The sequence below is a fragment of the Acomys russatus genome, chromosome 19, assembly GCF_903995435.1.
Source record: "Acomys russatus chromosome 19, mAcoRus1.1, whole genome shotgun sequence".
NCBI lineage: Eukaryota > Metazoa > Chordata > Mammalia > Rodentia > Muridae > Acomys > Acomys russatus.
The window spans coordinates 6108287-6130786 of NC_067155.1; the positions used below are offsets into that span (position 1 = coordinate 6108287).

Consider the following 22500-nt stretch of genomic DNA (forward strand, 5'->3'; position numbering starts at 1 on the left):
GAAATGCTTGTCACACTCCTAATTTTAGATGAAAGGCACCCAGATTGTTTCCACTTAATATAACAATGGCTATAGGTTGTTGTATATAGTTCTGTATATAGTCTTATTTTAAGATATGCTACAACCACTCCTAAAGTCTTGACAATTGTTATCATGAAGGCAGGTAGAACTTTAACAAAACTCTTTTTTGCATCAATCTTGGTGGTTATGTGGTTTCTGTCCTTAGGTCCTTTACATGGTGTATAGCACTTACTCATTTTATATGTTGAACCAAGGTTGCCTCCATGAGATAAAGCCAACTTGATTCTAATGTATAATCTCAATGTGTTCCTAAATTTTCTTGGTATATATTTTGTTAATAACTTATTATCTGTGCTTATTAAAGAAAAAAGAAAGCTGTTTGAGAGAGGAGAGTGGTTTATGAGCTTCCCACCTTGTTTTCAGCTGAAATTTCACCATGGTCTGCTTCTGAGACCTTGTGTGTCTGTGTTTCCTCTCACTTGTCCACTCCCATCACACTGCCTCTTGATCTGAGCAGTCTCTTTCTATAGCTATCACCTTCTGGAATGGGTTAGTGGCACCAGTGTCAACTCCACGCTTCTGAGTAGACTGGGTGGACTCCTCACCTGTAACAGTTTGTTTGTCATCTCTTTGGGAGAAGAGTACTGTGTCTCCCAAAGGTTTTCACTCTCCCCTGGTACTGCTCAGAGATCCCAAGAAGAAGTCAACGTTAGGGATCCCAGTCTAGAGAGTTTACCCAGGGAACACAGGGTGCTGTGTTTCTACATCTTTGGACAAAGTTAAATGGTCTTAATTGATATCAGAAAGATACTTGGACACCAGTATCTCAAGCTCCTAGGTTGATACTTTCTGCATCACTGGTGATAAATTCTTGGTTGTCTCTGCTGGCATAATGAGGCAGAGCTAGGCAGTTCATTCTTTCCCTAAACCTACCCTCTCCAACCCTATTATGCAGGTTTCCCTCCTCCTTTTACTCTGCCTTGTGAAAACTCAGCTCTATTCATTCACATCCTATCTATCCTACTCCACTGAACGGGCTCCTAGCAACAGGGTTTGGAATTCCTCTACTAAGACTAGAATCTGCAGTAGTACTCAAAGCATCGACCCTACCTCAGGATTTTTTTTCCTTCAATAAATGGAACATCTGCACATTCACATGTAGGTCAGTATTAATGGGCCAAGGATGAACATTCCTTGTGTCTTTGGACTTGGTTTGAGTTTAAGGGTGCAAAAAGACCCGTGATTTGTTCTCATTCCTTTGTCAGAATGAATCTTCCATGACCGTACTGTGACCCACACTGGAGAGTTGTGGTCCCTCTGAGGTTACTAAGTGTCTGTACAAGATAGACAATATCAGTGTACTGTTGAGTTCTTGAAGGAGGCAGCATCAGCCAGGGCTGTACTGTGATGGGTACTGTAAGGGTTCACATGCTGCTCAGGCCATAGCAAGATTAAAACTGCTGTTGCTTCAGGGGAGAGACGCCAGAGCTGCAGCAGCCCATTGCCTCAGTAGAAGGTCTTATGTGTGACCCTGATCTTGACACCCTGAGGTGAAAGTCATGGTGCTTTGCCTCAAGCCTCAGCTTTGGACAACAATAGTAGTCTGCCCCAAAGCTATGGTATATATCCCCAAACTGCAACGGCCCATGTCCGTGCTGCAGTGGCCTGATGGTTCCCCAAAGCTTCTGCTATCCCCTGTTGTGTCCAGTCTTGTGACATGCTACCTTCCTCAAGCTGCAGGCAGCCCCCTGCCCTTCCACCAATACCCTAAAGCCCACTACACCACCATCCCCAAGATCTATGAGCACTTGGCCACTAAAATTTCTAGTGGCTCCCTGCCAGTCCTCCTCCTTTCTTTGAAGCAGTCAGGCCATTTTTCCTGCTTTGGGGTGTGGAAACAGGAGACAAAATGTTGGCTTCTGTTAGTGCCCCAGTGGGAGCTGTCCATGGTGACTGTTCCTATCTCAGCAGAGTGGTCTGAAAACCTGGACCCCTTTCCTGCCTCAGAATGCCTACTGTCATTGCCATGGGAACTGTCTATTATGATGACAAACTCAGTGGACTCTTTATAAATTTTGTACACCTTGTAAACAGTTTTTTAAACCTCTCATGGAAGAAAAGTGGCCAGAGCTCTGCCTGAGAAAGCCCCACAGGCTAGACCCCACCTCCCAGACATCTGTAACTGACATCTCCTGCCCCTCATTACGAGTCAGATCATGCTAATTTGCAATAAAAATATCTGTGCAAAAAAACCCAACCCCCAATCCCTGGGCTTCTCCAAGCTCACCTTTGCAACTCCACCAATCCACAATCTGGAAATCCCTTCCCAGAAAGGTCTGCCTCCTAAGAAACACTACATAAAGGCTGTGCTTGCCCAGTTCTGTGTTGTCTTCTCCAGGGAGCAGAGGCAGCGATTCGTGGATTCATCCCTCCAATAAATCTCTTTTAACAGATTTTCTGCATGCTGCAACTCTCTGGTCAGAAGAAGAAGAGAAAGAAATGAAGAAGGAGTGGATCTCAGGCTCCTAGGCTCCTCAACTGCTCAGGTGTTTCTGGAACTTTCCCCTCAGAGCTGCATCATCTCTGTTGAAGCCTCCTTTCAGAGCTGTGAGAATATCTTCAGGATACTGCTGGGACACTGTCCCACCTCATGGCTGGGATACTTACCCAGTGCTTGGAGTAGTGTACATCTTTCCACCCAATTATCAGATGGCAGTCCAACTAAACCACATTTTCACAACAAGGGCTCCTGGGATCAGGGAACGTTGTCTCTCGAGGGCATGGTTGGTGATGGGACCACTGAGTGCCCTTTCCTCTATCAGTAACCCTGATGACTTTACACTGGTATGCTTATGGACAGGAGCCTAGCATAATTCTTCCATGAGGGTTCATTAGGCAGCTAATGGAAACACATGCTGATACTGACAGCCAAACATTGTATAGACTTCAGATAGTCCTATGCAAGAATTGTGGGAATGATTATGGGAGCTGAGGTTATCAAGGACAGCACATGGAGACTACAACGAATTAATGAGGGCAGTTGGGGTGTCATAGTGACTGAATCAAGCAACCAAAGAGCCTGCATGTATGGTACCTAAGCCCCCAACACATACGTAACAGATGTGCAGCTTCTTCTTCATGTGGGTCCTTAAAAGTTGGAATGGGGCTGTCTCTGACTCTGTTGCCTGCCTTTGGATCCCTTTTTGAAAGCTGGGCCATCTTTGTTGGCCACAGTGGGAGAGGATGCACCTAGACCTGCTGTGACTTGACATACCATGGTGGCTTGGTACGTATGGTGGGCCTCCCTTTCTCTGAAGAGAAAGGGTTGGGAGTGTGTGATGGAGGGAATGGGAGCAGAAAAGGAGGGAGGGCTGCATCAGGTTGTAAAGTGAATAAATAAATTGCTAAAATTATTTAGTCCTAAATGTACTTGTTTCATATGTATGAGTATTTTGCCTGTCTGTATATATGTGCACCATATACGTACCTAGTGCATGTGGGGTTGGGAAAAGAGCATTGGAGTCCCTCAAACATGAACCACAATTTGTGGTGAAATTTAATCTTAGGTCCTATGCAAGATCAATCAGTGTTCTTAAGCACTGATCCATTTCTTCAGCCGCGAATAAATATTCATAATGTTATAATTACTCATGAGTTTGTTTTGTTGTCCTGAGGATGTAAGCTTATTTAACAGTGACGTTCCTCCAAATTCTCAGGGAAATTCAAGTTCTTTTCTGGTATGACTCCTTAGCTAGGATACCAAAACTCTTTTTGTTGCCTCACTTTGAGAAATTAGTACTTGAGCAATTATTTAATAATGATTTTAGGCAATCTGTTGGTTGCATAAACAACTGTTATGTGCTCATTCTGTTTGGTCTTTATTGAATTATTTTGAGCATTGTGAATGCTGGCATAACTCTGTGAGTACACATGTGAGTGCAGCTTCACCATGGTGTTGAGAAAAATTTCTTAAAGTCTTCCATCACCTCTGGGTCATACACGTTTTCATCCTTCTCTTCTGTAGCAAACGCATGTTAGGAATATTTTCCACGAGAAAAAAAATCTCCAATTCAACATTACTTAAAAAGATGGGGCCAGGGCAACACATGTTCTATGTATCACATGGAAAATTGAAAAAATGCCACTAAGTACTTTCTCATTTTGTTCCTGTGCACCCAAAACATCCATGATTACCTCTTGCATGCCATCCTATATATGTCATTTGTTAAATCAGAAAAATGATAAGTTGGTAGAGTTCTTGTCTGCTATACACAGAGGCTTGGATTTGATCCTCAGTTTTGCATAAATGTGATGTGTTGGCTCATTTCTGAGATTTTATCCTCAGGAGATGGATTTAGGAGGCTTAGAAGCTTAAAGTCACTATGCGGTGAGTTTCAAGTCTGCCTAGCTTTTTTTAAGGGACTGTCTCATAAAAGGAAAAAAGATCCAACCCCAGGAATATCAGAGGGCCATTATTAGCTACATTTTACATCTTCAAGGAATTGATGAACAGTATATATTAAATTAAGCTACCACACTGCAAGTGTATCCCGAGCATTACACTGTATCTATTTTATCAATAATTAATTAATTAACTTTACATTCTGCTCTCTGCCCTCTCCCCATTCAGCTCCCAGCTCTACTCTCCCAGGCTCTTCCCTCATTACTCCTCCCAGTCTTCCCAGAAAAGTGGACCCCCTATACCAACACACTTCGAAATGTTGTGTTATGTGAGGATTAAGTATATTTTCTCCTACTGAGGCCAGACAAGCTTCCCCAGCTAGAGAAAAGTGTTAGTAAAGCAGGCAACTGCATCCATGTCTGAGATGGCACCACTCCAAATTCTAGAGCACCCATTTGAAGACCAAGCAGCCCACCCACTATTATATATGTAGGGGACCTAGATGCAATTCATGAATGATCTTTTGTGGTGGTCCAGTCTCTGTGAGGCCCCAGGAGCCTATAGTAGTGAACTCTGGTGGTGTTCTTAGTTCTTGACCCCAACAGGTCCCAATCTTAAGGGGCTATTTCTTCCCCAGCCCCTGCATATTATGTAACTCTGTGACTTGTATTGTCCAGCATGTGACGTGGCTAATGTGTCTTTTTCCTATTAATTTTGTGGTCAGCTGCTTTCCAGATCTGGTAATAAGTGATGGGTCATGCTGCGTGAACCAGTAAGATTTGCAATATGTGCTGTGTGCTCATCCACACCATCCTGCTTGTAGGTGTGAGTCTAAGCAGGATGAGGTGTTGCCCTCTTCTGGTTCAATGAGCTCCTTTGGATGAACTTTCTCAAATTACTGATATGCATAGACGACAGCTCATCAATCCTCTCTGATTCAGAATGGTGAGATGTAGAAAGCTGGAAAAGGCATCATATTCGTTGGTGGCCTCATATTTGTTCTCCAACACTGCCCCATGGACTCCCATCAGTGCAACCACATATGCACTGTAGTCACTGAGCACACAGTGAGATGGTCTCTGCTATGTTAAAACTGTAGTCCTTTGTGTCCATCAGAGTTTTCTAAGCTGTGGACAGCTCCTGTTACTTCTCAGGAACATAACCATGGTGGGAAATAGGTGAGTTTATGTCCTTAAATTCAGCCATGGGCTATGTCTTGAATGTGGGTCTGAGTTGGTGTGATATCTTTGGCATTGATATGGCATGTAGGTTTTCGTTGGTTTTGGCAGTGAGTGGATTCTGTTTTTTTCCAAGTGGGGCAAATCTTCATTATAGATGTTAGATCAAATTTTGTATATTCATCTATTTGAGGGGACCCACTCTCTGTTATTTCTGTGAATGAAATACACACACACACACACTCACACACACACACACAATGAGGGAGAAAGATAAGAAAGAGATGAAGAGTATGTATAGAGAGGTCATTATTTATTTTCTTAAAATAATCTTGATTTATTAAATAAACCCACATTGATCATGTGTATCATTCCACGTACATGCAAATGTTTGTACCTGTTAATATTTAGTTCAGAATATTATGTCTCTCCCTGGACAGGAAGAAACTTCTATCTAGCTCTGTGGCTGACTTTTATGTAGTGCTCTATTCCCTAATAAGAATTCCACTGGGTCTGGCTGACCTGACAGAGAAAACTTTATTTAAAGTTGTTTGAGAGAGAAGAAAAGTGGGTAATGAGCTTCCTACATTGTTCTCTGATGAAACCTCACCATGGCATGCCTCTGGAAACTTGTGTTTATGTGTTTTCTCTCACTTGACCACTCTCTTCACACTGCTGTTCAGTTTTCCTCCATCTCGGCTTCTAACTCCATCCTCTGGAACTGCCTAGTGGCACCAGTGTCAACTCTTGGCTTCTGAGTAGACTGAATGGACTCCTCACCTGTGACAGGTTGTTCAGGAGCTATTTGAGGGAAGAGCATTCTGTGTGTGACAGGTTTTTACTCTCCCACTAAGCTACTCACAAGTCTCAGGAAAAAGTCATTCTCATGATCCCAGTCTATAGAGTTTAGCTAGGGAACAAAAGGATGTGTTTTTCTATCTTTGGACAGAGTTAATTTGTTATAGTTTCATAAGCATGACACTTGGGAACCACTTTTTTTCATGACAGCATTTCTCTGTGTCATTGGCTCTCCTGGATTCGCTTTCTAGACTAGGCTTCCCTCACACACTCAGAGATAAGCCTGCCTCTGCTGGAGTGCTGGGATTAAAGGCCTGTGCTACCATGCCCATCGAGTGCCAGCACTTTAAGTGCCTAGAAAAGGTCCCTTTTGGGTCAGTAGTGGTGAATTCCTGGATACCTCTGCTGGGATGTTGAGGCAGAGGTAGTCAGTTCATTCTTTCCCTCCATCCACTCTCTTTCACCCTCTGATGCAGATCTTCCTCCTGTTTACACTCTGCATTCCATGTGTGCCACTCTCAAAGCAGGGCTCCCAGAAACACCATCAGGTCTTGAAATAATTGGTTATAGATTGGGACTTTCTCCTCTGATACTAGGAGCTGCCACTGGCCATCTGGCATCTCTTACAGGTGAGGTTTTCCCCTTTCAATGAATGGGGCATCTGCATGAGCACATGTGAGTCAGCATTAGTATGCAGGATGGACATTCCATGTGTCTCTGGACTTGGTTTGAATTTAAGGGTGCCAGATGGGTTCCTTTCCTTTTGTCAGAATGAATCTCCCCACAGTGGGGGGGGGGCGGTCATGTCCCACCAAGGATGCTAACTGGCTGGGCCAGGCGGACAAGATCAGTGTACTCTTGAGTTCCTGAAGGAGGCCGCATCTGCCAGAGATAGACTGTGATGTGGATTCCTGAAGTCATAGAACTTTCCTTCTTGAAGGCAGAGTTAGTGATGGGACTACTGAGTGCACTTTCCTCTGTCATCCTTATCTACAGGTGTGATGCTCTCTGACCAGACAGTACTTCTATGATAGAAGCAGTGAATTAGACCTCCATAGTCACTGCTCATGAAAAGGTTCATAGAGTCAGTTTTAGTCCTAAGGTGGTGCTCAGTTGCTCTTGCACAGATGATTGAATTTCCTTTATTAGGGAGTAGATGACTGTGAGCTACATAGTCCAACAACAGTAGATTATCATGGATTCCACCCAGAGTATGTCAGTGTCCAGCTCAGGCTAAATGATGTGTTTGTGCAATTGCCTGTCATGAGGTTATTGGTCATGTCCTAGTATATTCTCCAACTCCACTCAGTATCTCAGTTTTTCTCTTAAGTACGTTTTTATCCAGCTACCCACCTTATTGTATATCCTCATATTTCAAAAGCCTGACCATGGGTTGGATCGATGCCTAAGTGGTTCAGAGCACTGGCTTCTCTCCAGCACCCACATGATGTCTCACAATCACACATAGCATCAGTTTCAGTAGATATGAGTCCCATTTTTGACTTACATGGACACAATGCATAGACAGAGCCTACAGACATGCATATAAACAAAGTACTAGCATACATAATATAAAATAAATTAATCTTTATACAAAAATATGACCAAGAATACCATTCACAGGTGTGCCAAACTACACTTTTCTTAGATTTTCCCCGAATCCCTCAAATTATTGACCAAGATGAGCCATTACAGATGACCTCTGTATTCTCAGGACAATTAATTGATTTTTGTCTTTGGAATACAGATGCTTTATTGCAAGCTTTCTGTGTTGGCTTCGTGTTTAAAAGGAGAGACTCAAATAGCAAATATATTTGGCAAACATTTCATTGTTTTTGTGGCAAGACTAAATATTTTAAGATGTCACAGTTATTTGTTATATTGAGTTGTTTCCAAGTCTTGTCCTCAGTTTGGGTTGTCCTAAGTTACAGCTCTCTTTTAAAGAGCTTTTCTCCTACATATAATGAGTTTCAACACTGCTTTGTAATGCCACACAGAGAGGCTGCAGTGTGGCTTCCTTTCTTTTCTTCCTTATTGTCTCTGGAAAACAAGTTTGAGAGGCACTACTAATTTAGTGTAATATTGCTATCTCTCTGTCTCTGTCTCTCTGTCTCTGTCTCTCTCTGTCTCACTATGTCTCTCTGTCTCTCTCTTTCTCTCTCTGTGTGTAAGAGACAGCATATGCTCTTAATTGAATTTACCTTGTGGGGAGAATAGTTTCACGGAGGGAGAGTTTAGCACTGCTGACTGTGAGCAGGAAGGGATTCTGTAACACTGCAAGAAGGAGAGTCCGGAGGAAGGATTCAGCATCGAGGAGGGTAGAGACGAGAGTAGAATGTTAGAATAGGATCTGATGTATTTAAAGAAATGGACAAAATAGGGAGCAAAGCCCTGCAGTGATGCAGAAGGAGAATGGATTGAAAGTATACAGAGATATCTTCACTCTTCCCTGATCCTAGATTGTGCTGATGTCAAGGGGACAGTGAAAGAAACAGCTCAGTTTGGAAAAGTTTGAGAATGGAATCTTCGAGAAACTGGGGACATCCTTTTACTGCTGAGGTGGATTCGAGTATCAAACATGGTTATCCCAGATAGTGGCAGAGAAGCTTTAGAGAAAGTTATACATGTTTACTCACTGAGGGAAGTTGACCTCCCTCCTGGCCTGGCCTTGTGCTTTGTGAGTTGTGGTTTCCTTATTTTTTCACTTCTTGATTTCTGTAAGGGGCAGTTCCTTGTACTTGCACCTCTGTTTCTAAAGTTATTTACTGTTTCTTTTTCTCCTCTGCTCTTTTTATCTCTGGACCAGAGTTCCTGACATGACATTGCAGATTCTGTCTCAATGCTCTCAGCATAGGATGCTCAGGGGAGCCAATCCTCTGGCTGCTAGGTACAGTACAAGAACACCATTTGCCAACTTCCAAACTCAAGGCGGTAATAAGCTGGCATTCCTTGGGATACAACGAGGGTAATGATCTCTTTCAGGGTAGTGTGAGAATCATCCAGTCCAGTGACATGGGAGGTTTCAAATGTGCATTACATTTCTGAGACTATAAACAAGTGTTGGGAGAGTGCATTGGTTAGTTTCTGTCACATTGATATGGACTAAAGTTACTTGGGAGAGCCCAACAGTGAAAGAGTTTCCATTTGGTTAGACTGTAGTCATGTCAGAATCTATTCTGCTTACACCTGTCAGGGTACAATGCAGGAATTATGGGTTGGGACTCCTGACATTGTCACTTCCATTCTTTGATCCTAGCATGTGGTTTCTTGATGTAGATTTAGGAGGAATGGCTAGAGTTCCTCAGATACGGGGTATCTCTGCTGAATTCTTCCAGTCCTTTCTCTTGTGTCTCAGTTTTGTGTGGCTTATACATATTCTCACAGCTGTATGTAGAAGTCTCCAAAGTATTAGGAAGTATTCAACATGGTTGAAGTCAGGACTGCTTTTTGTTTCTTGAGGTGGGGACAACAGATTCTGCTTCTGCTTCCAGCAGCCATGTGTTGCCCTCGCCATTTTGCAGGACTTCCTGTGGTCAAGCCCTGTGTTCAGAGTGGAAAGGACAGTAAAGCATCTGCGATGGGTAGCATCATGTGGCATTCCAGCCCCATGTGTCCCTCTCATTGACCTGCAAAGTTGTGACTATCAGAGTATCAATCCCTCGAATTTACTCTAGACGCAAATCAGGACCAGGACATGCCTCAGACAACTACGGGCCTACCAGGCTCAGCTTAATGTACGATAAGATCAGGTAAGTTTTCCCATTAGAACAAAGTGGGGTTGTACACTGATTAGGAAAATTGGACTCTCCTAAGTTAACGTATTTGCTCAGCTGCTGTGTTTTCTGGCACACATTTTAAATATCAGCACTTTGGAGGTAGAGAATGGTGGATATTTGTGAGTTTGAGGGCGGCTTGATCTATAAAGTGAGGTTCAGGAGAGCCAGGGATCTGTATAGAGAGACTACAAACATCGTTGAGCCAATGTCCTTGTTGCATGGTGGAGTATCTTTTGTCCAGGTGTTCTAGGCACAGGGGCACCTGCACAAACTGATGAACTTACCAAGGACAATGATTACAGGGAACTTCAAACCCCTGGTCTGATTAAGTGCGTGGACAGCTAATTCGCCAAGGTTGTTGGAGAGCGGGGGACTGGGTCTGACATGTACTCTATTGCCTGAGATTTGAGCACTTCGCTGTGTTAGGCAGGCCCAATGGCACAGAGAGGATGGGGATGCAGGCTATGCTCACGAGACCTGATAGGTGTTGGTCAAATTGTGGGGGATAAGGCCCCCCCTGTTAGAGGTCTATGGGAGGGGAATAGGGTGGCAAAGGGAGGGAGGGGTAGGAACAGGGAATGGGAAGACACAAGAAAGGGGATAACAATTAGGATATAAGACAAATACTTTATGATAAATAAGTAAATTGAAAAGAAATAGACGAAAACCTCTCATGAAGACAGCTTCATAATCTTAAAACATTATCATTCATGTAAAGATGATACTGAAGAGCAAATAACTTGTGGCACCATATTCATGAGACTTCAGAATGTATTCTGTGATGGTTTCCTGAGGGGAAAACATTGACTAATTGTGAATTCATTAAATCATATTCCTGTATTTGCCTTCATAATTTATTATAAAGTGAAAAGAACACATCAGGAAAAAAATAGATTTTATCTAGTTATGTAAATCCCAGTCCACATTCACAATCATGTTATTTATGAGATTCAAAAAAGTTAAAATTAAAAACATGCATGATGGAGAAAGAGTTTTTGACGAAGAGTTACCACGGGTCAGTGTCCCACAACTATTCATTGTGAACACTTACAGTAAATTAGGAACAGAGAATCTCATGTGTCAGGATAATATTTTGTATGAAAACATCAAGGTTAGTATTATATAGACTGTTGAGTAAGCAGATATTTTTCATTAAATCATGAAGAAGGCAACATATTTACCCCTTCACACACTTTAGCTTTGTATTTGAAGACTTGGATAATATAAAAACAGAAGAAAAATAAAAGAATATTTCAAGTATTGATGAAAACGAAAAAGAGGTAATCCCGGCACTCAGGAGGCAGAGGCAGGTTGATTGCTATGAATGTGATGCCATCCTGGTCCACAAAATGAATCCAGGACAGCCAAGATAATGTAGAGAAGCTATATCTATAAAAAAGAAAGAAAGAAACAAGAAACAAAAATGAGAAACACCAACGTCATTATTTGAAGATAACATGATTGTTTATTTGGAATTTGGAATGATTGTATGGTACATCATCCTAGCAAAGTGATTTTGGGATCATTACTGTGCATGTGAATTTCTTTTGCATGTATGAGAACTAGGAGTAGAAAAGAAATAAAAAACACATCAATTTCATGCATCACCTCCCTCTCTCACACCTGTTATGTGACATTTCTGTTGGGATGATGTCATTGATGGGGCTATACAGAGTGTTCAGCAAATGTCACACATCAGGACTTTGTGTCAAAGCAACCACTTCCAAAGTTATGCCTACACGATCTCTATAGACAGCCCTTATTTCACCAGTGTGGAAACATGGATTTATATTTCAAAGGAAATGCTATGAAGAACATATATTGATGACTGAAGGATTGGAAGGTCATGGAAAGCGTTTGGGGGCATTCTAGGCAGGCTGACTTTTCATTCTTGTCTCTGAATTTACTCATCAGTTTGGCCATTGAGGCTGCTTCTTTGTTTCTAGTCCAACAGACAGAGAGGCTCCTGCCCTGGAGAGTGTAGCACCTTTTCAAAATGGGAAATAATACATGAGAGGGAAGGAAAGAAAAAAAAATGTACAGGAAGATGGGACAGTGTATTTGCTTTCTTTACAGATTCAGAAGAGGGCTCGTTCAGATAGCAAAATCCCACAGTATTTAGAAGTACAGTAATTCATTTGCTGACAAGTGATCTTGAAAGACATCCTTGTTTCTCCTCAGATGATCTTCCCCCTGCACGGTGTGTCCGTCTCTGGTTGCCCCGTGCCTCTATGATCAGAACTCCCAGAACTATGAGGATAATGACAGCAACTCCCATCCTAATGAGATTCTCCACTGTGCGATCCTGGTTCTCTGAGGGTGTAGATTTAGAGAAAAGTTACAGAGATTAGGGATGGTCAGAAGTCCCCCATGATAACTAAGTTCCACCCAGGTGGTCCTGCCTTCCCTGGACAGAACTTTATTTGTCTGTTTCCAGTGATATGACTTTGAATCACTTTCCTCATCCTTCGTGAGATTGGGCATGCTGTAGGATGGACTGATTGTCAAGCTGATACTGAGAACGGAATAAGATGAGTATCATGTGGGCATGCTTACAAGACTGACACTTACCAGCTGATGGTATGGACCCTGAAGGTGGCATGCTAGAGTCTCCAAATGGTCCTAGAAAATAGAACAAGAAGAGATTGAGAGTTAGATGCCAACCCAGAGATCCTCACTCTGATAATTTTCTTATATGTGCCCTGTCACCTTTCTTCATTTGTCTTACCCCACACCTGGATTGCAATACAAAATGGAGTGGATATCACTCGAGGGACCACGGCTGGCATCCACTTCTGTGCCAGAGAGACTGTATTCTGACCAACCTTTCTACTGTCCCCTCAATCCCACCCAGTCCCCGCAGGGGTTGGTGGGCCGATCCCTCCTTGGACAGAATGAAAGTGTCTACTCTGGATGTTGACTGACACAGCAGGGTCACGTTCTCTCCTGAGTGGACTGTAGAGTTAGGCTTCACTGAGAGGGAAGGAATGACACTGAGGTATTCTAAAGAGAAGAAGGATGATGAGAATCTGCCTTTGTTGTTCTGAGCTGAAACCTCATTGGGTCCACCCTCAACACCCGGGACTATGTGTCTTTTCTTCCTGAGCTCCTCGCCTGTTCCCCGGACTCTGTGTCTGTTCCCATTTATGATCCCTGTTCCTCATCCCAGCCATCAGCTTCTAGGCTGTTCCATGAGAGCCCAAGCACAGGCTAGGTGCCCATTGAATCTATTTCTCACCTGAGATCAGGATGTCCAGGGGATCACTGGAGGCTGACCACTCAGAGGAGAGGCTGTGTGCACCATAGCACCTGTATTGTCCTCCCATGTCATATCTCACATAGCCCAGTGTGAAGTTAGCCAAGGACAGGCCAGCCTGGGTCTGCTGGCTAGAGCGCTGTGTGAAGTCAGCTTTCCCCTCCTTGTACAGAGCAAATCTGTCATAGTTGATGTCAGAGGAACACTGCAGGGTGAGGCTCATTCCAGGGCCCAGGATATGGCCTTGGTGAGCCAACAGAGATGGCTTCTTGGACAGCCTTAGAGGGAAGGTGATAGGCTAAGGACTGAGGAGTTGGTTCTTACCAAACAGCTGTACCTGCCCTGCACATGTCACTGCTTCTCCCCAGGTGTGGGGCGCTGGTTCAGTAACCAGCCTCTCCATTTAGTCTTTCTCTATCTGTGCCTCCCCTGAGGAGCAAGCCTGTCTCAAAGGCCTTAGGGTCTCATAAAATGATTAGTGAGTGACAGGCTGACTCACCTGAGATGTGTATTTCCAGGGGCTCACTGGGTACTGACCACAACTGTGGGGTATCCTTGTAGTACCCATAACATCTGAATGTCCCTATGTGGTTTAGGGTCATGTGCTCCATAGGGAACAGGGCTTGGTACGGTGTAGCAGAGCGTTTATACTGTGGGTCGAGGGACTTGGTAAACTTCAGATTATCCTTGGTGAGAATGAATTTATCATATCGATTCTGTGAGACACACTGGAGGGTCATGTTTCCTCCTGAGGTCACGACAGGGCTGGGTAGGGCTGACAAGCTGGGTTTAGTGTAGTAGGTTCCTAGGAGAGAAGGAGGCAGACTGTTACATGGGCTCACACAGCCACAGTGTTCCCCAGTGCTAGTCTGTGGGAGGGGAATACTCCTGATAGCAGAGCCTGGGCCAGAGTCTCTGACTGTGCACTCACCTGTCACCACCAGTTCCAGGGTGTCACTGCGCTCTGACCACCCAGCCGAGCTGTAACAGTAACAGCGATATTGCCCTGCATGTTCCTCGGTCACATCATGCATGGAGAACTTGGCCTTGTTCCCAGGCTCCTCTGGGGTCTGTGTTCCCCAGGGTTTCTGGCTTCCGTCTTTATGCAGAACGTATATTTCTGCATCTGGAGTTCCCTGACACCAGATGGTTGTGGAACTTCCGGAAGTGATCACAGAGCCTGGCTCAGCTTTGATGATGGGTTTCTGGAGGTTCCCTGCAAGGAGAGAAGGAGGTGGGTCTGTTTGAATGCAGCACAGAGAAGCCACTGTGGAACACGGCATGTAAGCTCGACCAGAGAAGCAGAACTTCTCATACAGATGTAACTCTGTCCTGGACATCCTGGTTTTGCTATCACTTTCTGCATTGCAATGTTTTTCAGGTCTCACTGTCTTCCACACTCTGTGTCAGTGGGATAAATGGCCCTGGCTCCTCACACACCACACATCAGGCTCCCTGAGCAGCTGTGTCATTTCAACATCATTCTGAGGTTCCTCACCTGAGAACAGGAGCTCCAGGGGGTCACTAGGAAATGACCACACCCATGGATTGTTCATGCTATGGCTGTAGCACGTGAATGTCCACCTCTGGCTGGAGGTCACTGGACCCACAGAGAATGAGGCCTGGTACTTATCTATAGAATGGTTATACTGTGAATTCTTCTTCCAGGACTGCTTCTGTGGTCCTTCCTTAGTGAAAATGAACTTGTTATAATACTCTGAAACACACTGGAGGGTGACTGTTTTTCCTGAGGTCACCACAGGGCCGGGCTGGGCTGACAGGCTGGGTTTATTGTATGCTCCTAGGAGAGAAGGAGGAATGAGTTATGTGTGAGGCCTTATTTTCCTCCGGGGCTGTGAGGTGGTGCCGCACCACTGAAAGCAGACTGAATTCTTAACAGTGAAGCCTGAGGATGGGCCATTGTTTTTCCTCTCACCTGTCACTACCAGCTCCAGGGTGTTACTGTACGCTGATGATCCATAATAGGTCTGATAGTAACATTGATATGGTCCAGCATGGTGCCGGTCAATTCTTGAGATGGTGAATTCAGCCTTGTTCCCAGGCTCAGGGAACATTTCAGTATACCTTGAATATGGGTCTTCCTTTTGATAGAGATAATACTTTGTGGCTCCTGATGTCCCTTCACACAAGAGGGTCACTCCAGTGTGCATGAAGACCACAGAGTCTGGTAGTGCTCTGAGGATAGGCTTCTGGAGTATCTCTGCAAAAAAAGAGCAGTTAGTTCCCAGGGCATCCACCCTCAGATTTCAGTTCTCAACCCCGTGACCCTCCAGCTCCCTGCAGCAGCAGCAGCACACATGTGGTCTTTTCCACACTCACTGCCCATGCATGGCTCCTGGATATGAAGAGAAGAGCAGGTCAGGACAGTTGTAGACACTCACCTGCCAGCACTGGGTTCCTGGGGTCCAGAGTCAGTCCTGGAAGAGAATTCCCTTTGAGAGACTTGCCCCTCCCCCTCTGTAGAGCCACCTAAGTTCTGGGTGTTGCCTGATGGGTGAGGGCTCAGCTCTGGGCTTGGGTCATTCCTAGACCACAATATCTTCCCCCTCTTCCCATCTCACCCAGCCAGAGCAGGGATGTGAGGATGAAGGTCATGGCATCTCCTCTGTGGGGCCACAACTGTGCTTGAGGACAGAGCTACAGAGCCTGTCAGAAGGGACAGGAAACAGAGGGTGTGGTCTTTGGAAGCATAGCACTCCTCCTGACATGGTTGTACATCAGCAACCCACAGGAAGGGGAACTGCAGACCTCACTTCCCCAATGCTGTGTTTAAGTTAGGCAGTGGATCCTCTGCAATCAGTTCTTACAGAGATGAGGGTTCTACATCACCATCAGTGTCTGCCTTACCTATTCTCATTTCACTCAGATCCCTATGGTAGCAGACATGTATGGATCTTTCAAATATCAATACAGATTGAAGTGTAGTTTTGCTTTGTTGATTGTAAAATAAACTTTTATTCACCTAGCTCAATTGTTGGCTCTGACGGCACACTGCCTCTGTCTGCTAACATAGGTTTAGTCCTGGAAGCTTCTAGACTCCATGCAATCTAACCTAGGCCTAGAATGTTTTCAGCCTCTGAGACTTACTGCTTAATAATGCATTCCTTCTCCCTTCCTCCCCACTTTCTCTCTGTCTGCACAATCAGGCTGGTCTTGAACGCATGGAGATCTGTCTGCTTCTGCCTCCAGAGTGCTGGGATTAAGGGTGTTTGTCCTCATGCTTGGCAAAATGTTATGCATTTTTTTTTTGCCTTTTTTTCTTTTTGAGGCAGGATTTCTCTGTGCAGCCCTGCCTGTCTTGTGTGGAGGAATGCCTTGTGTGGATGCAGCAGTTGTCAATAAAGTGCTTTGTAGCCAATCAGCCGGGCAGAAAGACAGGAAGTCAAAGGTGGGGCTTCCTGGAGAGCAGAAGGAGCAGGAAGTTGACAGTTGAGGTGATCTGTTAACAGGAGGGAGTTGGAGAGAATGTTTTCAGTGACTATGAGGTTGCCAGTGCTTGGGATATATAGTAGGTTATGAGGACATAGGATTAGATTAATTTAGTTTTAGTTTACTAATAGATTAGTAGCAGTTTAGATTCTGGCCAGCCCGAGTGCTTGCAGCTTTGAATTACATTTCAGTCTCTTTGTGTTAGTTATTGGCTTCCTAGGCCCTAGGGATACAAAATTAACTGCAACAAATTACAGATACAGTTTAACAACTCACTCTATAGACCAGGCTGGCCTTCAACTCACAGTGATCCACTTGCCTCTGCCTCCCAAGTGCTAGGATTCCAGGTTGATCACACAGACCAGAAGGTCTTTGGATGTGTTCTCTTGCCAGAGCAGCCATGTTCTCAATTAAATTTCCTCTACAGTTTATTTTCACATTTTTTTTGGTGAAATATTTCCTCCTTCCCAATATTTATAAATGTTTCTGAGGAGCATGTTGCTGTGTATATCTGCTTAGAAAATTAAAAAACATTTTTTCCCCCGCATGCCTGGTGGATGTGGTGGCACACGACTTCAACCCCAGAACCTGGGAGGCAGAGGCAGGCCAATATTTGTGATTTGTATGCCATCCTGGTCTACAAAGGGAGTCCAAGCCAGCCAAGACTACACAGAGACACCCTGCCTTGAAAAACAAAACAAAACAATCTTTTCCTTATAGTTTAAAGTGATGGGGTACCATTGTGGACCACTACTTCTGGATGTCTGGTGTATTTTCTTTTTTGTATCTTTTTAAATGTGTGTACTTTCCCTTAGAACTTTTAAATCACATTTGTTGACCATATATTTTTTAGTGAGTGTGTGTGTATACATAAATATGTGCATTTGGATCTAAGCACATGTGAGGAGGTCAGGGGTCAACCTGAGTAACAAGTTTTCCTTGTATAATGTGAATCCTGTAGGTCAGACTCAGGTTTTAAAGTTGGTGTCAGGAAACTATACTCTGAATCATCTCTGTCCCTGACACTTGCTCTCATCATTTTCCATGGTCCTTCTGTTGTGGACACTTTGGCCTGACCCAACGTTCATTCAGAGACCCAGAACGATTGCAGGACCCACAGTACAGGGGAGCTGAAGATCACTGGCTGTGAGAGTCCAAAATGACAGGGCTAGCCTCCTGTCATCCGCACCAGTGAAGCATCAGAGCTTCCAGCCTAGGAAAATAGTGAGAAAACAAGTGAATCTATCACCAGACTCCCTCCACCCAACTCTGGAAGCTACCCAATAAAAACAGAGATGGCAAGATGTCTAAAGGACAGCATAAAAGCATATGCAAAAAACCCCAAAACAATATGGCGTCTCCAGTTTCCAGCTATCCCAAAGAAAACAACCCAGAGAACTCAAACACAATGGAAATACAAGAAAATGACCTCAAATCCTTAGTAATGAGGATGATAACGGAGAAAACAAATAAAATTTGTAATCAAATGCAGGAAGACGCAGCCAAACAGGTGAGAGACTTAAAAGAAGCACATAGAGTGGAACTGGAAAAATTCCAGGAAAATACAAACAACTAGATGAAGTCAACAAAACGGTTCAAGCTCTGAAGACCTATAAAGAGGCAATGGAAGGAACTCAGGAACATACAAACAATCAGGTAAAAGAAATAAAAAAATCAGTTCAAGATCTGATAAACACACAGACAGAAGAAAAATGAGAACGTGAGACCTCAGAGAAGAAGGCGAGCAACACAGAGGCGAGTGCTTCTTACAGAATCCAGGAGATAGAGGAACTAATCTCAGGTGTAGAAGATACAATCACAGATCTTGAAGCAACCATTAAAGAAAATGCTAAATCTGGAAAACTCCTGACACAAAACATCCAAGAGATCAAGGACACCATGAAAAGAAGGAATCTGAGGATAATAGGCATTGAAGAAAGAGAAGATATCAGACTCCAAGGCCCAGAAACTATTCTTAACCAAATCATAGAAGAAAATTTCCTCAATCTAAAGAAGGAGATGCCTATAAACATACAAGAGGCCTACAGAACACCAAATAGAATAGACCAGAAAAGAAAAACTGCCCATCACATAATAATCAAAACACAAAACATACAGAACAAAGAAAAGATATTAAAAGCTGCAAGGGAAAAAGGCCAAATAACATTTAATGGCAAACCTATCAGAATTACACCCGACTTCTCAGCAGAGACCACAAAAGCCAGAAGGACCTGGACAGAGACCCTGCAAACCCTAAGAGACCACAAATGCCAAGCCAGACTACTGTACCCAGCAAAACTATCAATAACCATTGATGGAGAAAACAAAATATTCCATGACAAAAACAAATCAAACAGTACCTATCCACAGATCCAGCTTTACAGAAGGTACTAGAAGGAAAACTCCATCCCAAAGGGTCAAGCTACAACCAAAACTACCCAGGAAATAGATATCTATCCCATGGCAAAAACACAACTACACAAACGCTCGACTGGAAACAACATCAAAATTAAGACTCTTAACAGTCACTGGTCATTAATATCTCTCAACATCAATGGTCTCAATTTTCCAATAAAAAGACACAGACTAACTGAATGAGTGCATAAACAAGATCCAACATTCTTCTGCATTCAAGAAACACATCTCACCCATAACGATAGGCATTACCTCAGGGTAAAAGACTGGAAAAAAATATTCCAAGCAAATGGTCACAAGAAGCAAGCAGGTGTAGCCATTTTAGTATCGAACAAAATAGACTTTCAACCAAAATTAATCAAAAGGGATGAGGAAGGTCACTTCATACTCATCAAAGGTAAAGTCAAGCAAGATGACATCACAATTCTGAACATCTATGCCCCCAATACAAGGCCACCCACATTTGTTAAAGATCTCCTAGAAAAGCTTAAACTACACATCGATCCCCACACAATAATAGTGGGAGACTTCAACACCCCACTCTCACTGAAGGATAAGTCATTGAAACAGAAAGTAAGCTGAGAAATAACATCATTAACCAATGCCATGGATCAAATGGATCTAACAGATATCTATAGAATCTTTCACCCAAACAAGAAAGAATATACCTTCTTCTCTGCACCCCATGGAACCTTCTCCAAAATTGATCACATCGTAGGTCACAAAGCAAGCCTCAACAGATAGAAGAGGATTGAAATAATACCTTGTATCATATCAGATCACCATGGTCTTAGGCTGCAATTCAACAACAACAGAATTAACAAAAAGCCTACACATACGTGGAAACTAAACAACTCTCTGCTAAATGACACCTGGGTCAGGCAAGAAATAAAAAAAGAAATCAAGTAGTTCCTGAAATTCAACGAAAATGAAGAAACAACATACCCAAATTTGTGGGATACATTGAAAGCAGTGCTAAGAGGAAAATTCATAGCACCAAGTGCCTTTAAAAAGAAATTGTAATCATCGCACATAAGCATCTCTTTTTTTTTTCTCATTTAGCCAATATTTATTAGGTACCAAATATGTTCCAGGCACTTGAACCTCCAGGAAAGAAAAACCTATTCCCATCAGTGCTGTTTTATGAAGAACCTGTGCCCCGTCCCCAACGTGCGCGAGGAGTCCACACATCACCACGGAGACTGGAGGAGGCAGCTGAGGCAGAGGTGTTGGAGCTCTCCATGTGGTATTTCTTGTTACAAGATTCCTTTGGTATGTGGATTTGCAGACTGCAAATGTCTATTTGCAGACATGTCTCCTGGGTCTTTGTGGTACCATTAGCTATGCCTAAAAGAGAGATTGTTATATTTAAAATACTTTTCAGCAAACTGAGTTGTGATTATAATGTTCTCACCAAATACATCCTTTTTCTTTCAAAAATTTTTAAATTAATTTATTCATATTACATCTCGAATGTTAGCCCTTCCCCTATTTCCTCCTATTCCTCCCTCCCTCCTACTTCCCCCCTTCTCCCCTCCCCTCTGTCTGTGATTGAGGGAGACCTCCTCCCCCTATATATGCTCCCAGAATATTGAGTCTCTTCTTGTTAACTTGCTATCCTTCCTCTGAGTGCCGCCAGGCCTCCCCATCCAGGGGACGTGGTCAGAAAAGGGACACAAGAGTTCGTGTGAGGGTCAGATCTCATTCTCCACTCAACGGTGGAGAATATCCTGTCGTCAGCTAGGTCTTGGTAGGGGTTCGAGGTTTACTGCCTATATTCTCCTTGGCTGGTGCCTTAGTTTGAGGAAGACCCCAGGACCCAGATCTGCCTGTCATAAATTTCTTCTTGTAGGTTTCCAGTGGATCCTACTATTTCCCCATTCTTCTTCCATGCTATTCTTGCATAAAGTCTCAATAGGATGTCCTCTCCTCTGACCCACTTTCTTGCTAAGTAAAGTTTTTCATGGGATGTATCCCTTGGACTAGTGTTTTGATATAAGTGAGTATATACCATTTGTCTCTTTTTGCTTCTGGGTGAACTCATTCATTATGATAATTTCTAGATCAATCCATTTGTCCACAAATTTCGGGAATTCCTTGTTTTTAATAGCTGAGTAGTATTCCATAGTGTAAATGTACCACAGTTTCTTAGTCCATTCTTCTACTGAGGGACACTTAGGCTGTTTCCATGTTCTGGCTATGCACATAATCATCTTATTGATACAACTGGAAGCCCTAGAAAAAAAAGAAGCAGAAACATCCAAAAGGAGTAGACATCTGGAAATAATCAAACTCAGGGCTGAAATTAACAAATTAGAAACTAAGAAAACAGTCCAAAGAATCAACAAAACCAAGAGCTGGTTCTTTGAGAAAATCAACAAGATAGACAAACTGATAGCCAAACTAACTAAAAGGCAGAGAGACAGTATCGAAACCAACAAAATCAGAAATGAAAAGGGAGACATAACAACAGACACTGTAGAAATACAAAGAATCATAAGATCCTACTTTGAAGGCATAAATACCAAAAAATTGAAAATCTAAGGGAAATGGACGATTTTCTTGATCAATTTCACTTACCAAAATTGAGTGAAGAACAGATGAACAAGTTTAATAGTCCCATTTCCCCTACAGAAATAGAAGCAATCATTAATAGTCTCCCAACCAAAAAAAGCCCAGGGCCAGATGGTTTCAGTACAGAATTCTACCAGACCTTCAAGGGCGAGCTAATACCGATACTCTTCAAGCTACTCCAAAAGATAGAAATGGATGGAACATTACCAAATTCATTCTATGAGGCCATAGTCACATTGATACCTAAACCTCACAAAGACTCAACAAAGAAAGAGAATTTCAGACCAATTTCTCTTATGAACATCGATGCAAAAATACTAAATAAAATACTTGCAAAACGAATACAGGAACACATCAAAGATACCATTCATCATGACCAAGTAGGCTTCATTCCAGGCATGCAGGGATGGTTTACTATAAGGAAATCCATCAATGTAATCCACCATATAAACAAACTGAAAATAAAAAACCACACGATCATCTCTTTAGTTGCAGAGAAAGCATTTGATAAAATCCAACACCCATTCATGTTTAAAGTTTTAGAGAGATCGGGGATACAAGGCACTTTCCTCAACATAATAAAGGCTATATACAGCAGGCCAATAGCCAAAATCAAAGTAAATGGTGAGA

At 43.1% G+C, this 22500-nt stretch overlaps 2 protein-coding genes across 4 annotated transcripts in view; one reads left to right on the forward strand and one right to left on the reverse strand.

The window, feature by feature from the left end:
* Positions 1–16047, reverse strand: part of LOC127203001 (leukocyte immunoglobulin-like receptor subfamily B member 3) — a 34594-nt gene extending 18547 nt beyond the window's left edge. Inside the window, exons 1-8 of the mRNA XM_051161820.1 lie at positions 16014–16047; positions 15368–15652; positions 14930–15232; positions 14363–14647; positions 13927–14236; positions 13414–13709; positions 13026–13178; positions 12747–12797 (exon numbers count right to left, since the gene is read on the reverse strand). Coding sequence (XP_051017777.1) covers positions 12747–12797; positions 13026–13178; positions 13414–13709; positions 13927–14236; positions 14363–14647; positions 14930–15232; positions 15368–15652; positions 16014–16047 — 1717 coding nt within the window. The remainder of the gene's footprint in view (positions 1–12746; positions 12798–13025; positions 13179–13413; positions 13710–13926; positions 14237–14362; positions 14648–14929; positions 15233–15367; positions 15653–16013) is intronic.
* Positions 1–22500, forward strand: part of Ndufa3 (NADH:ubiquinone oxidoreductase subunit A3) — a 331527-nt gene that overhangs the window by 118392 nt on the left and 190635 nt on the right. The gene's annotated exons all lie outside the window — the stretch shown is intronic.